Source organism: Nuphar pumila, chromosome 2 (genome assembly GCF_984573655.1).
Source record: "Nuphar pumila chromosome 2, dmNupPumi1.hap1.1, whole genome shotgun sequence".
In the NCBI taxonomy this organism is placed as follows: Eukaryota; Viridiplantae; Streptophyta; class Magnoliopsida; order Nymphaeales; family Nymphaeaceae; genus Nuphar; species Nuphar pumila.
Window position 1 is genome coordinate 6,006,361 of NC_143250.1, and position 16,828 is coordinate 6,023,188.

General features: G+C 38.1%; 1 protein-coding gene across 1 annotated transcript in view; it reads right to left on the reverse strand.

Moving 5' to 3' along the window:
• The window catches only part of LOC149844593 (putative GPI-anchored protein At1g61900), a 56,558-nt gene that overhangs the window by 1,056 nt on the left and 38,674 nt on the right, over positions 1-16,828 (reverse strand). The window contains exon 5 of the mRNA XM_089994892.1: positions 227-271. Within this exon, the coding sequence (XP_089851018.1) occupies positions 227-271 (45 nt within the window). The remainder of the gene's footprint in view (positions 1-226; positions 272-16,828) is intronic.

Genomic DNA, 16,828 nt, shown 5'->3' on the forward strand with positions numbered 1-16,828 from the left:
TTAATACTCATGCTGACATTCTAGGCAGTTCCTCCACTACAATAAGCCATAGTAGCATGTTCTTGATCTATTTTTTGGGGAAGATCCATCTAGTATATTATCAAACATAACCAAATACATGGATCCAGACACTCTCAATGCCATGGAATATTACAAGATGACACACAATTGAATAAGAGTTATGTTGATTAGTGGGGATAGAGAAGAAAGTGAAAAAACAGCTTACCACTCTGAGAAGATGTTGCTGTAGGAAGTGCCGGTAATGAAATTGCTGCAGTATAAACATATTAACGGTCAGAAAATTATAAGCAACTTTAAAATAGATGAAGTTGCGTGATCTGATAATCCTTATGTTAAGTCTAACTATAAAATAATATAGACTATAATAGATAACATTTAATTCCAAGGGTTCTCGATGTTATCAGCCTGATTTCCATGAGGAGGTAAGCGACCTTGTGATAGGCTTTCCTGGACCTCCACATTGCGAACTTGAGTAGATAAGTAAGAGAAGGGAGAAGGGGTGGCAACTCTGGAACACCAAAAGGAATAGATCAATTGATTTTCTTGTGTTATTTCATTTATATATTAAGGTTCTGGGCAGGTTTCCATAAACACCCCTGATGTGGACCAATATTATAGAACTGTAATTACAGCATATATGACTGTTGTATATAAACAATACATATTATTGCATTAATAACCACATGGATGATGTCTAAAACCCCAGTCAAGCCGTGCATGGGCAAGAACCATGGACAGCTTGATCTTTAATCCCCAATGCTGATGTGTGGTAAAGTTTTGGTAAACAAACCCACAAGTCTCACCAAAGATAAATTTGGTTTCAAGTTTTTGATCTTCAACCCTTTTACAACAAAATGCCTATCCAAATCAGTATGCTTAGCCTTTTTATGATGAATTGGATTGAATGACGTGGCCATAACATTCTTATTATCACATCAGAAGAGCATGTGATTGGTTATCCTAAAGCAATGGGCAAATGAAATAATGAAGAAGCCTCCATTATTGTTGAGACCATGACTTCATGCTCAGCCTCACTGCTAGATCTCACAATTGTATGTTGTTTCTTGCTACTCAATGAAATTAAGTGCTGCCTCAAGAACACACAAACACCCTACAGTAGAATGGTGCATCATTGGATGTCCAACCTAATCTACATTTTCATACACAAGGATATTTAATGGTCCTACAAGTAGCAGAGGATGCTGCATAAATCAAGACATATTCAGATGCTTCTTTTATGTGTTATTCTCTTCACAGCTTAAAGAAGACTATCTTTAGGGGCACACAAACTGTAAGGCCTGATGGAAACACTGCGTGTATCAATATGAATGAAAGACATTATAGTGCTCCCGCTAACTTCTATATTTATCTAGAGATGAGTATGAGCTTGCTCCCATCATCAGTGAGATATTCATGGAGATGGGACTTGCACTGAGACATCTCAATCTTCTGTATAAGATCAATTGCATACTTGTCTGGGAAAGAAATAGACAATCTTCTTCGATCTACTATCTAAGAAAGTATTGTAATTGTAAAATCCCATAAAAAAAAAAATCTGTTTGGACCCGGGCCGGGTCGGGTCCGGACCCGACCCGGGCCCCTTTTTATGTTAGGGTTTTAAGAAAAACCCGAGCATTCGGGCGCCGCTACCCACCCCCCTTCTCCCCCTTCTCTTGCGGGAAGATTTGGGAAACCCACCAGGGGTTTCCCCTTCTGGTGCCCCCCTTCGCCTTTAAGAGAGAGGTTGGAGGGCGAGGGGAGTCTCGCCACCCTCTCGCAGCCCTCTCGAGCTTTCCCCCCTCCGCGCCGATCACCTCCCTCGCTGCGCCCTGTCGCCGACGCCGGCCACCGCTCCCAGGTACGCTCCTCCCTCTTCTCTTCTCTTCTCCTCCCTTTTCCCTCCTTCCCCCCCCCCCCCCCTCTGTCTCCTCGCCGGGAGGCCGACAGGCGGCGCATGGCCCCTGCCGTGCCCTCCCACGTCCCCTGTGCCCTTCGGAGGGTCGACAGGGTGCCCTCAGGCCCCTGTCACCTTTCTTCACCTTTTTTTTCTTGTAGGGCTGTCGAAGGGCCGGCGGGGGTCCAGTCACCCCCTGCGGCACCTCTTTGCCTGCCGTCTCGTGTCAGTCGGCAGGGGCTCAGCCCCTGCCACTTGACGTTTCTGGCAGGGGCTCAACCCCTGCCACTTTCATTCGCGCAGGCAGGGGCCCAGCCCCTGCCACCTAATCGGTTCTGGCAGGGGCTGAGCCCCTGCCACTTTCATTTGCGCAGGCAGGGGCTCAGCCCCTGCCACCTAATCGGTTCTGGCAGGGGCTCAGCCCCTGCCGCTTTCATTGTTGCTGGCAGGGGCTGAGCCCCTGCCACTTTCATTTTCGCAGGCAGGGGCTCAGCCCCTGCCACTTTCATTGTTGATGGCAGGGGCTGAGCCCCTGCCACTTTCATTGTTGCTGGCAGGGGCTGAGCCCCTGCCACTTTCATTTTCGCAGGCAGGGGCTCAGCCCCTGCCACTTTCATTATTTCAGGCAGGGGCTCAGCCCCTGCCACTTGGCTGTTGCTGGCAGGGGCTCAGCCCCTGTCACTTGTTTGTTTCTGGCAGGGGCTCAGCCCCTGCCACATTTATTTTGCCGGCAGGGGCTCAGCTCCTGCCGCTTCTTTGCGATTGGCAGGGGCTGACCCCCCTGCCGCCTCTGTAGTTGTCGACAGGGGCTCATTCCCTGTCGCCCCGTTGCTGTCTGCAGGCAAGGGCCCGCCCCTTGTCGTTTTTCGGTTTTCGGCCAGTAGGGGCACACCCCGGCTGCCTCTCTTTTTCCTATAGGCAGGTTTGTCTTTCTTTTGCTCCGCATTATTATTAACATAGCACTGTTGCAGACCTCGCATCGGACCCTCGCTCTGGCTCCGCGGCCCGAGCCTCGTATCATCTACACGCGTAGACGCACGCAGCTGCAAGACATCCCGAGGTAGGGGAAAGTCGCACGAATAGTATGTATGAACAAAATAAAATAAGACTTCTGAGATAGAATAGTTATTTTGCATACTTGTGTATCTGAAGAAATATTGACTGGTCAAAGTTTACTCTTTGTGATTCTTTTGAAATTGCATAATGTAAATTCTTTGGGTAGACTCATCAAGTAGTGTAATTGACATGTCTGTTTACGTGTAGGATTACTTAACTGATAATTGTCTATTTTGCATGATTACTCATTTGAGACTGCATACTTAAGGTAGACTTTGTGAATAGACTCAGAATGCACTGCAATTGCTATTGTAATCGAACCTTAAGGCAGGTACGATATGAATTTTATGTAAGATCATGGAGTGTATTGAAGTATGAAATTTACACTTTATTGGTTTTGATGTGGTAATATCGGCCTCCACAGGCCAATTGCTCAGAAAAGCAAAACATGTCATATAGGAACCAAAAGAATCATATACTATTATGTTGCCCTTTCATCGTAGTTGTACCTTTAGGAAGGTACGATCGTACTTTTGGACAAGTACGTCCCCTGTGGATTACGATGGTGGGATAATGAGGTTGTGGCAACCTCGATGAATGCTATTAGCAAAATGCTGAGATCACATAAAATGGTGACCATTTCGCCTTCACAGGCAAGATGCTCGAGTGGGTCTAATGGACCAGAGCATGTAGGATGGGACGACGGTTAAGAAACCCCCGTCGTACCCATCAGATCTTCACGGTTCATCAAGGGAGAGGATGGATGGTACAAAGACTCCGATGGACAGGTTGTTAACAACCACCCCACGAGCAAAAGACTCGGTTTTCCCCAGTCATCGGAGTTAGGGGAATTGGGATTACCATAAATTATCCTAGGTGGTAATTCTCAGGCACTTCTGCAGAAGTTGGATGCATCCATGGGCCACGAATGCCTTTGGGGATTTACTCTCTTGGTCACTGACCGTCCCCTTAGGAGCGGACTCAGTCAGCCATCCGGGTTAATGAAAACACCTGACATAATAAACCCCCGGATTGGTCTCGGCTGTTTCTACGTTTCGCGTCTGTGCGTACCCACAGGCCAGTTAATATCAGAACTTAAATAAGATATTCATGAATAGATATAGATGACTGAGACTTACACTGCTTCTCTTTGCACTTATTACATTTGCTAGAATAGACTACAACTGCTTTAATTGCTTAAATATCATAACTGCTTATCTCATGAATGTCCTGTTTTATTTTCATTCTACTTATCTGTTCGTGCACCTACTAGTTTGTTATGAAACTGACCCATTTCATGGGCAGGAGAGGAGTAGGACTTCACTGGCGGCCGATGGCGTGGTGCAACGTGGATCAAGATTCATTTTCTTTCTGCTGGCGGCTTGGCTCTGGGACTTTTTGGAGTTTTTCTTAGATTTATTGAACTTTGAAATAAAAGACCCATTTTGTAATAAACTGCAGATTTTAATCGATTGCCTTATTTCTTAAATTCCTTTAAGATGTTGTACATGTGAATAATGGTTTTTCAGCTAACGTACCCAGGATTGTTGACTTGTGTCCCTTTCTAAATGTCTTCCGCTGTTGTTTTTAAATATTAAACTTTAAATCTTTGAAAGGTTTTCGATAAGGTTTTCGAAATCACAAGTCAAAATTTTGGGGCGTTACAGTAATTGACCAAGCTCTTTCATATGGAAGTTATCATATAAAAGTTGTTTCATCTCATGCATATGAACTTGTGAATTGCCAGTTATGATCACAACATCAACATATAGAGCAACATGTGTCATGTCCTTTATTTTTATATAAAAAAATGATGTTCAACTTAACTCACATTGAAACCATGAATACATACCACATGGTGAAAGCTATGAATAACAAATATAGATAGCCTTTTTAAGTTGAAAAACCTTCGTAACTATGGTACATGGACACTCCATTTTGCCGTCCGCACCCGTGTCAACACGCACCGACACCCGGACATGCCATTTTACCCTCCTTACAAGTTTGTATTCAATTTATAATTTATAATTATATTATCAGTTTATAACTTCACATTTTCAGTATATAATATATATTTTAGATAAAACATATATATTTAGATTATATTCAGTTTATTTTGAATTTTATTTTGTATATGTGATATATATAGCCGTTCTCGTACACATTTTTTGGAATTGCATACCTGCACCCGCACCCTCGTGACATAGCTTCATACATGGATTGTAACGCCCCAAAAATTTAGGACTTAGAACTTTTTACGAAAAAATTCGAAAGCTTCGAAATCAGTCATTTTTCAGAGTTTTAAAAGTAGTTTAGCGGAAAATGGTATTTGAAATAGCAAGTCAATGAACCTTGGGCGCATTACAACGCAAACTTTCTTTCGCAACAGATTTGAAACTCCGTACATTTAATAAACTAAATAGATTCTGAAATGCACTTTTTAATAATTTAAGACTTAGACCCGCTTTACTATATGGTACTGAATGTTGGGCTGCCAAGAGACATCATATTCAAAAAATGAGTGTAGCTGAGATGCGGATGCTTAGATGGATGTGTGGAAATACAATAAAAGATAAGATTCGGAACGAGGAGATACGTAAGAAGGTAGGTGTTGCACCCATTGAAAATAAGATGCGAGAGAATCGTTTACGGTGGTTTGGACATATTCGGCGAAGGCCTAATGATGCTCCAGTTAGAAGGTTGGAGAAATTGGAAAATATATTAGTTAAAAGAGGTCGGGGTAGGCCTAGGAAGACTTGGATGGAGATGATAGGAAAGGATATGAATGCTTTGAACCTCACCGAGGACATGGCATTGGATAGAAATGATTGGAGGAAAAGGATTCATGTGGAAGACCCAAAATGAATTTCTTTTTTGGTTCATATCGCTGACCCCAATTGTTTTGGGATGAAGGCGTAGTTGTTGTTGTTGTTGTTATTTATACAAAGGAGGAGTTTTCAAGAAAGCCTTTATACAAATTTACCAAACTGTCCTCAGGAGCGAAACATCTGTGTTGAAGTTGTACATGTTACAAAATGATCACAACTTGAGAGAGCATGTTGAGAAATATGCCCGTGGAAAGTGTAATGAAGAGGGGCGGAAGCACCAATAAAGCAAACCACTCCTTAAGAGTGATCACAAGAGCCAAGAACACAAACACTAAAAGTGTATACACAAAACCCACAAAAAGGAAAAATGACTTAAAGTCATAAGTTGGATATTATTGAAGAAAGAAAGAAGAGGGTGAAAAACCCACACACATACAAGGGAAAGCCTCCTTTATTTATAGAGGAGGAAGCCAAGAAGAAGGGACCACAAGGGGGCTCCCATCTAGTCATTGGGAGCCCCAACGGTCATAAATATGACCGTTGGGGCCCCAACGACAAGAAGGGTGGGGCCCCTTGTGGTCTTACAAAAAGCAAAATAAAAAAAAGAAAAAGAAAAGTAAAAAAGGGAGAGAAAAAGGAAAGGGGAGAGTTTACATGGGGATTTACCAAAATACCCCTATTGGGTATTTGGAGAAGAAGAAAACAAAAAAAGAAATATGTATATATATACATATATGTATATATATACTTATATATATACGTATGTATATATATATATATATATAAGTATATGTATATATATATTTATATATACATAATTTAACAGAAAGTTGGGTTGTTTTGACCCTTGGAATCAATTCAATGAAAATTTATAGGAATAAGATGATAAGGAAAAAGGGTACCATAAAGATAAAAAACTCCAGATTTTCTTAATTGTTCATATGCCTTTCTTGTCAAGTGACAATCAATTTCAATATGTTTTGTCCTCTCATGAAATTCAGGATTTTTAGCAATATGTATGACACTCGTTGTCACAGTACGAAGTTCTTCCATAAACTTCCACACCAAGATCGTTAAGAAGCCATCTTATCCAAATAATTTTTGTAGTAACATGTGCCATGTCTTTATACTTAGCCTCAACACGATGTTGCTTTTTCCTCTTTCAAGATATCAAAGAACTATTAAGACACAAAATCCAGTAGTTGAGAGATGATCTCTAGTTGATCATCCAAAATTTGAATCACAATATGCTCTAATATTTGTTGAGGAATAGGCTGAAAAGAACCTGCCAAAATGCATAGCATTTCTCATGTACCGAATTATTCTAACCACGACTTCAAGATAAACCAAAGTAGTAGTAGTACTCATAAACTAACTAACTGCATATGTAATATCAAGTCTAGTAATAGTCAGATATATTAAGCTACCCACAAGCTGCCTTTAAAACATAGGATCTTCAAGTTTCTCACCATCGAAAGCTCTAGATTTGACATTTGCCTCCATAGAAATAACAACTTTCCTACAGTCATCTCTGTTAATTTAGACTTCATCACCAAATTTGTAGCATACTTATGTTGAGACAAATAAAGCCCCCTTTAAGTATGCCACTTACAGACCTTGAAAATATTTCAAATTTCCTAGATCCTTCATCTCAAATATGATAGCTAGACTTTTTTTGGTGTCTACAACATCAACATATAAGAGCAATATACATTTCCCGCACTTAGAGGGCACAAACAAAGTAAGGTCATGGTAACTATGCTTAAAACTAAGAGATTTTACTGCACTACTAAACTTCTCAAACCAAGCATGTGGTGCTTGTTTGAGCCTATACAAAGCCCTTCTCAATCTACGAACTCGACCCTGAGAGTATGAATACCCTTGAGGCAACTCCATGTAAACCTCCTCCTCCAAGTCTTCATTCAGAAAATCATTTTTTCACATCAAGATGCCACAGATTTCACTGACGAACCACAACAACTGCAAGGAAAGTCCTTATAGTTGTCATATGGGCCACTGGTGCAAAAGTCTAGGTGAAAATAAATGTCAAATTGTTGGCTATAGCCTTTAGCAATGAGTCTCGTCTTATATCTCTCAATTGATCCATTTGACTTAGTCTAAATCTTGCATACCCACTTGCTCCGTACTACATTCTTACCAAGACGAAAATCTACAAGATCCCATGCATGCACATTCTTTCAAGAGCTTCCAACTCCTCTACCACTGTCTGTTGCCACTACTCTTTTGAGGCTATCTCTGCATAGGAACTAAGCTCGGCATACAAATGGATTAAAGCAAGAAATGCACGATGTTGAGAATGTAAAGAGTCTTTCACACAATCAAGTCTACAAACAACTCGACAAAACATACATTCACCCAATATGGTAAACCAAAATAGCATACAAAATGCTCCACAGCACAAACATAAGAATAGTGCATAAATGCACTTTAATCTGAATATGTAAGAGGTAAAACCCTCTACCTTTGTATATTAATTACAATGGGCAGCATGCCCTTATTTATAGAGAGGTTACATGAGAGGAGCTATTAAAATAGCTGTTGGGCTACTCCCAACAGCTCTAATTAGAGCCGTTGGGAGTAGCCCAACAGCTCTATTCAAACAGTCAACATTTTGGCTGTTTGACAGAACCTGACAAAAAGGTTGTTGGCTGTTTTGACAGTCCAACAACTCTAGTCAATTATGACTGTTTGACAAAAAGACAAAAAATAAGAAAGAAATAAAATTACAAAAATAAATAAATAAAAAAGTATTACAAGAATATAAGTATATACTTTAAATATATAGTTATATACATATATATATACATATACATACTCTTGTATTACGAAAAGTATGTATATATATATATTCAAGTATATACATATATATGTCATTTTCTAACAGTCTCCCTCAAACTTATGGTGAAATCACCGAAAGTTTGTCAAGTAAAAAGTTGAATCTTGGTGAGCATAGTGCCTTGGTGAAGAAGTCAGCAAGTTGATATTCTGATGTCACATAGGGAAGATCAATAGTCTTCTTCAAATATTCTTCACGAACAAAATGGCAATCCATCTCTATATGCTTAGTTCTTTCATGAAATGTATGATTTCGAGCAATGTATATCGAACTCTTATTGTCACAGCACAATCTTGTAGGATTCTGAAGGTGAATCCCCATATCTGAAATCAGTTGTTTGAGCCACACGACTTCCATAGTAGTAGTTGTCATTGCTCTATATTCAGCTTCTGTAGATGATAATGACACCTTTTGTTGTTTCTTGCACCTCCATGAAATCAAAGATTCACCTAGAAATATACAAAAACCAGTTGTTGAGCGCCTGTTATTTGGATCTCCTCCCCAATCAGCATCAGAATATGCAATAAGATCTAAGGAGGAAGAAGAGGACAGAAAGACTCCCTTATTTATAGTGCCTCTGATGTATTTAATAATTCTCATGACTGCACTCATATGAGCTGATGTTGGAGCATGTTGAAATTGACTGGCTATATGTACAACATGGGCTATGTCTGGTCTTGTAATACTTAAATACATAAGAGATCCCACTAGCTGTCTGAAAGGAGTTGGATTGTCCAAAGGAACTCCATCATCGTCTCGCATTTTCATTCCAACAATCTTTGGAGTATCAACAACTTTATCATCTGAAAGTCCTGACCTGTCAATAATATCTGAAGCAAACTTTGTTTGTGACAATATGTATCCTCGGTTAGAGTATGAAACTTCTATACCAAGAAAGTATGTTAGAAACCCAAGATCTGTCATTTCAAAAGAATTTTTCAAAAATTGTTTTACTCTCTTGATTCCCTCCTTGTCACTACCTGTAATTAACATATCATCAACATATAAAAGTAAAATTATAATACCAACAGAAGAGTTCTTGATAAACAAAGCTGTATCAGTATAGCATGGTTTAAAACCATACCTTGTAATAACATTGTTAAAAGTATCAAACCAAGCTTTAGGTGCTTGTTTGAGGCCATATAATGCCTTTTTTAATTTAAGCACTTTACCTGAAGGAATTATTAATCCAGGTGGAATATCCATATATACTTCCTCATTGAGATTCCCATTTAAAAATGCATTTTTAACATCCATTTGAAATATATTCCAATTTTTAATAGCTGAAATAGCTACAAGCATTCGAACAGTGGTCATCCTGGCAACAGGAGCAAAAGTTTCTTCGTAATCTACTCCGTATTCTTGAGAATATCCTTTGGCAACTAATCTGGCTTTATGCCTTTCCAAGGATCCATTACTTTTGGTTTTTACTTTAAAAACCCATCTACAACCTATTGTCTTTTTTCCTATAGGTAAATCCAGAATTTCCCAAGTATTAACATATTTAAGAGCTTCTAATTCTATGTGCATAGCTTTTATCCATTCAGGTAAATTTTTTGCTTCATTGTAACATGAGGGTTCAAAATATGAGTGGATAGCTATAAGACATGCTCTATGTTTAGGAGAGAATGAATCATAAGACACAAATTTATTTGGGATTCTTGAGGTTCGTTCTGATCTACGAATAGTGGTTTGTTCTGAAGGAATTTCTAATGCTTCATGATTACTTTGATTTACACCTTCATTTAATGCATTTCGATTTCTTCTAGTGTATACTATTGGTTCAACTATTGTTCTATTTTCAATAAGAGGTTCTACATAAATATTTTCATCACTAGACAATAGTTTGAACAAGAAAGAATAATCAGAGTTTATGTCTTCCGACATGTTTTCTTCAAATCCACTTTCATTTTCAACAAAATTAACATTCCTTGAAATGAGAAGTTTATCATTTTTGGTATCATAACATTTAAATCCTTTTTGTGTTTCTGAATAACCAATGAACGCACAGGAAATAGCTTTAGAAGATAGTTTATCTCCTTTATCATTCAAAACATAACATTTGCAACCAAAGATTCTCAGTCTTTGATAGTCAGGTTGATATTTGAATAATTTTTCAAAAGGAATTTCATTAAATAAAGTTTTGGAAGGCATTCTATTTATAAGATATACTGAGGTTAATGCAGCTTCAGCCCAAAGATTTTTTGGAACATTTTTAGCAATAATAAGAGTTCTTGTAGTTTCCATAATATGTCTGTGTTTCCTTTCTGAAACTCCATTTTGTTGTGGGGTTCTAGGACATGATCTTTGATGTAAAATTCCTTCATTTTCTAAAAATTGTTTAAACTCATTTGACAAGTATTCTCCTCCAGAGTCAGTTCTGAGAATTTTGAGTTTACTTTCAAATTGATTTTTAATCATGTTATGGAATGTTTTGAAGGTTGCAAATACATCTGATTTATACTTAAGAAAGTAAATCCAACAATATCTAGTGAAGTCATCAATAAACACAACATAGTAGGAGAATCCGCCTTTAGAGGCTACAGGAGCAGGACCCCATACATCCGAATGAACTAATTCAAAAGGCATTGAGGAGTAAAAAGTTCTTTGACCATAAGGCAAGACTGTCATTTTACCAAGTAAACATTCTTTGCATTCAAAATTATCTTTACAAAGATTCTTGGTAATAGGTACAAAATTTAATTTTCTTATATTTGGATGCCCAAGTCTATGATGCCAAGTCCGTATGTCTTTTGTTTGGGCAGTGTTGCAAAATGATTCCTTTGGAATACAAAGGAAATCCATATAATAGAGATCTCCTTGCCTAGAACCTTCCCCAATCAATTTCCCGGACTGGCGATCCTGCACCCAACATTTACTTGATGAGAAAATGACATCACATCCATGATCCGAGATTTGAGAAACAGAAAGTAGATTAAGATGAAGTTTTGGTATAAGTCTTATTTTCGGAATATAAAAGTTATTATGTTTTGACAAATCATTTTTAAAAATTCCAACACCCTCTATTTTCAACGCAGTACCATCGGCAGTGGAAACAAATGATGCATTTGAATTAGGTTGACATTCGGATAATATAGATCTATGTGGGGTCATATGAAAAGAAGCTCCTGAATCAAGAAGCCAAGAGCACATACCAGGAGTAGAAGAGGTTGCAATGGCCGCTCCTGAGGTAGATCCTTTAAGCAGTGGTTGTAATGCCTCCGTCAGTTGAGATAATGATTTGGTGAGGTCTTTGAGATTCAAAGTATCTTCATCTTGTTTTGATGGTGCAGCCGCAACACGCTTTTCTTGAGGCCTATATTTGTATCTAGGACATTGAGGCCTAATATGACCGGGCTCATTACAATTATGGCAAATGATTTTTGATTCTCCTCGATTCTTATTAAAATGAGGAGGTTTATATGGCTTGATATAGTGTCCTGGTTTTGATGCGGCAAGTGCGCAATACTCTTCTTGACCATTGCTAGAAGTAGCAAGCACACTAACATTTTTACTCATGTTTAGCCTAGTCTCTTCTCCACTAAGTTTAGTGAGAATCTCATGAATAGGAGGAGGTGATGAAGATGATAGCAAGGAGGCCCTTGTTTGTTCAAACTCGGGTCTCAAACCATAGAGAAAAGCGAAAAGTCTCTCTTCTTCAACTTGAACTCTCCGCATTTCTATACACTTTCCTTCCCATTTGGGTTCAAATTGAGCAAGTTGGGTCCAAATGGAAGATAACTCCATAAAATAATCTCTTATATTCTTATCTCCTTGTTTAATGTTTCTAACTTTTTCTTGGAGATAATACTTGTGAGCCATATCTTTTTCGGTAAACATACCTCTAAGATATTCCCATGCTTCATTTGCCTTTTTGTAACACAAAAGGTTTGAGGCAATTTTTGTCTCAACTCCACTAAGCATCCATGAAAGAATTTTGACATTTTTCATTTCTCATTCATCTAATTTTTTGTAGTATTCTTCCATGGCTTTGTTTTTTTCTTCAAGACTAGTCTCAACGTCATTTTCACCTAATGTAATTTTGGGAGTGGGTTCAAGAATAGTACCTCTTACAAATCCCCACAAACCTTGACCCTTGATGAATGTCTCCAAGTGTCCCGCCCAAATGTTATAGTTGCTTCCTTCAAGTTTGAATGGCGGAATGAAGTTGGAGTTGCTTGTATTGTGCGGAAAAAATTCACCCATGATGAATCCAAAGAAAAAAAGGAACCACCAATCACGAAAGAAAGAAGGCACGCTTTACGAGGCAGCTCACCAATGCACGGTTGATCATACACCAAGCTCTGATACCATGTAAAGAGTCTTTCACACAATCAAGTCTACAAACAACTCGACAAAACATACATTCACCCAATATGGTAAACCAAAATAGCATACAAAATGCTCCACAGCACAAACATAAGAATAGTGCATAAATGCACTTTAATCTAAATATGTAAGAGGTAAAACCCTCTACCTTTGTATATTAATTACAATGGGAAGCATGCCCTTATTTATAGAGAGGTTACATGAGAGAAGCTATTAAAATAGTTGTTGGGCTACTCCCAACAGCTCTAATTAGAGCCGTTGGGAGTAGCCCAACAGCTCTATTCAAACAGTCAACATTTTGGCTGTTTGACAGAACCTGACAAAAAGGCTGTTGGCTGTTTTGACAGTCCAACAGCTCTAGTCAATTATGACTGTTTGACAAAAAGACAAAAAATAAGAAAGAAATAAAATTACAAAAATAAATAAATAAAAAAGTATTACAAGAATATAAGTATATACTTTAAATATATAGTTATATACATATATATATATATATACATATACGTACTCTTGTATTACGAAAAGTATGTATATATATATATATTCAAGTATATACATATATATGTCATTTTCTAACAGAGAAGACAAAGATTCATAGGACACAAATCAAGTAGAAGGAACATAAACTCTAGAGCTCGACGTACCCGAGGAGGATAAAAAGAAGAGGACTCTTGACTTGTGTGCTCGAAATCAGCTTGAAGGAGATCATAATTGGCCTCTGAATTTCTTGCTTCCTCTGATTTCACCTTATTCAAAAATGGTATTTCCATCACATTGTTTTGTTTTCTAGAGTAAGATAAACCAAACCTACCACCCTCCTCTTGAGTCATCTCCCCTTGAATTCCCAAATTCCACCTCCTTTGTCACAAGAAAAGGTATTAAGAAAGAGAAATAACCAAAGTCCTTTTCCTTAGGTTCTATCTTGCTAAAGGTGTATCCTCGTGAAGTGCTACATGCCTTGAAATCCATACACACTTCTCCATAGGGGATCATAACACTTGTATCATTTTTTTCCATGCAAGAACCTAAAGTAACACTTTATAGTGTGTGGTGAGAGTTGTTCTCTATATCTACTAGGCAACAAAACAAAACAAGTGCACCCAAAGACTTTCAATATACTATAATTAGGCACATATCCATATAACTTTTGAAATGAAGATATATCTTTAAGAACACTTGATGGCATACAATTGATTTGATACACTGCCATACAAACTGCATCTTCCCAATATTTTTAGGCACACTCCCACCAAGTAATTGTCAAATCTTTTTAACACGATTTGACGGACAAATAAGATGCCTAATGAGTGGAGGAAGAGTACTTTGGTGCCTCTCTATAAGAATAAGGGTGATATTCAAGATTGCACAAACTATCGTGGTATAAAACTCATGAGTCATACTATGAAACTTTAGGAGAGGGTGATTGAGTATAGGTTGAGGAAGGTTGCCATGATATCGGAGAATCAATTTGGTTTTATGCCTGAAAGATCAACTATGGAAGTTATACATCTTCTTAGACAACTTATTGAGAGATATAGAGAGGCGAACAAAGATTTGCATATGGTTTTTATTGATTTAGAGAAGGCATACGATAGAGTACCTAGGGATGTTCTCTGGTGGACAATGATGAAGAAAGGTATTTCTCTCAAGTACATTAGTATAATTAAAGATATGTACGAAGGAGTAGTAACCAATGTCCGCACTTGTGGAGGGGTGACAAACAAGTTTCCTATAACAGTTGGGTTACATCAAGGATCTGCATTAAGCCCTTTCTTTTTTGCTATAGTGATAGATGAACTTACGAGATCAATTCAAGAGAATGTGCCATGGTGTATGTTGTTTGCTGATGATATTGTTTTGATTGATGAGTCTAAAGCTGGGGTTAATGCTAAGTTAGAATTATGGAGACAGACTTTGGAAGCAAGAGGTTTTACGTTGAGTAAGAGTAAGACAAAATATATGGAATGTCAGTTTAGTAAGCAACGAAGTAGTGATGAGAGTGTAGTGAAGCTTAGTGAACAAGAAATAGCGGTGGATGACTGTTTCAAATATTTGGGATCTATCATTCAAAAGAATGTAGAAATTGATGGAGATGTAAATCATAGGATTAAGGTTGGGTGGATGAAATGGAAAAGTGCAACTGGAGTATTGTGCGATCGTAGAATGCCATTGCGGTTGAAGGGGAAGTTTTATAGGACGACAATTAGACCCGCTTTACTATATGGTACGGAATGTTGGGCTGCCAAGAGACATCATTTTCAAAAAATAAGTGTAACTGAGATGCGCATGCTTCGATGGATGTGTGGAAATACACTAAAAGATAAGATTCGGAACGAGGAAATACGTAAGAAGGTAGGCGTTGCATCCATTGAAAATAAGATGAGTGAGAATCGTTTACAATGGTTTGGGCATATTCAGCGAAGGCCTAATGATGCTCCGGTTAGAAGGATGGAGAAATGAGAAAATATATTAGCTAAAAGAGGTCGGGGTAGGCCTAAGAAGACTTGGATGGAGATGATAAGAAAGGATATGAATGCTTTGAACCTCACCGAGGACATGACATTGGATAGAAATGAGTGGAGGAGAAGGATTCATGTGGAGGACCCAGAATGATTTTCTTTTTGGTTCATATCGCCGACCCCAATTGTTTGGGATGAAGGCGTTGTTGTTGTTGTTGTACTCCCACCAAGTAGTTCTCTAGTACTCTCCAAAATATATACGGTCTTCCTCTTTACCACACCATTTTGTTCAGGTGTATAAAGACAATTCTTCTGATGCTTAATTCCTCTGTCCTGCAAGAAACTCTCAAACATACCACTAACATATTCTTAATTTGAATCAATATGAATAGCTTTAATTGTAGTAAAGAACTAACTTTTAACCATAGTACAAAATTTCTTGAAAATGTCAAAAAGTTTATTTTTATTTCTCATAAAGTAAATTCAAGTAAACCTGGTATAATCATCTATGAAAGTAACAAAATATGACGAACCACCTTTAGATAAGACAAAAGATGGTCCCCATACATCTGAGTATACAAGTTCAAATGGATTCTTTGACTCTCTCTTTCAATCCAAATGACAAGGCGCGACCCTTTGTCAATCTATAACTCTCAGAGTCCTCAACATGACAAAAAACCACAAACTTCAAATTTCCTAAACATCCTGAAGTAATTAAGTACTGCAGCCTAGAGATGGAGATATGTCCTAGGCTTTGGTGTCACAAAAAGGACTCATCTAGACTACTTGCTCCAAGATCAACTTGACTCCTCTATAGGTCACCCTTCCTAAGACCAAATTCAATCCTCCTCGCTGATAGTTGTAATCCTGCACAACAAAAATAAGATTTATGGCTAAGAACGGAACATGATAAACTTGAGAAACATTAAGTTTGCTTCTAGGGAAAGAGCTAGAAGGGATAGTACAAACTTTAGAAATTGACATAGAAGATCCATTAGCGGTGCGAAAGACACCACTGCATGGATGATAATTGGTTAAAAATTGTTAAAATGTAAACTGCAATATATATATATATATTATTTAATATTATTATATTTTCTTTTATTATTTTCTTTTTCTATTTTTTTATTTTCTTTTTTAGCATCTAGTTCAATAGAAACTAGATATTTTGATCCAGTCAAGTTCCTGTTGGAACTTGACTGTGCAAGTAGCTGTTGGACTGTAATCCAACAACTACAATAAATGTTGTTGGACTATAGTCCAACAGCTATAATAATAAATGTTGTTGGACTGTAGTCCAACAGCTATATTAAGAGACGTTGGAATCCAACGTCTCTTTTTGGAGAGCTCAAAATGAGCTCTCCTCTCTCTCCCATTGTTTTGT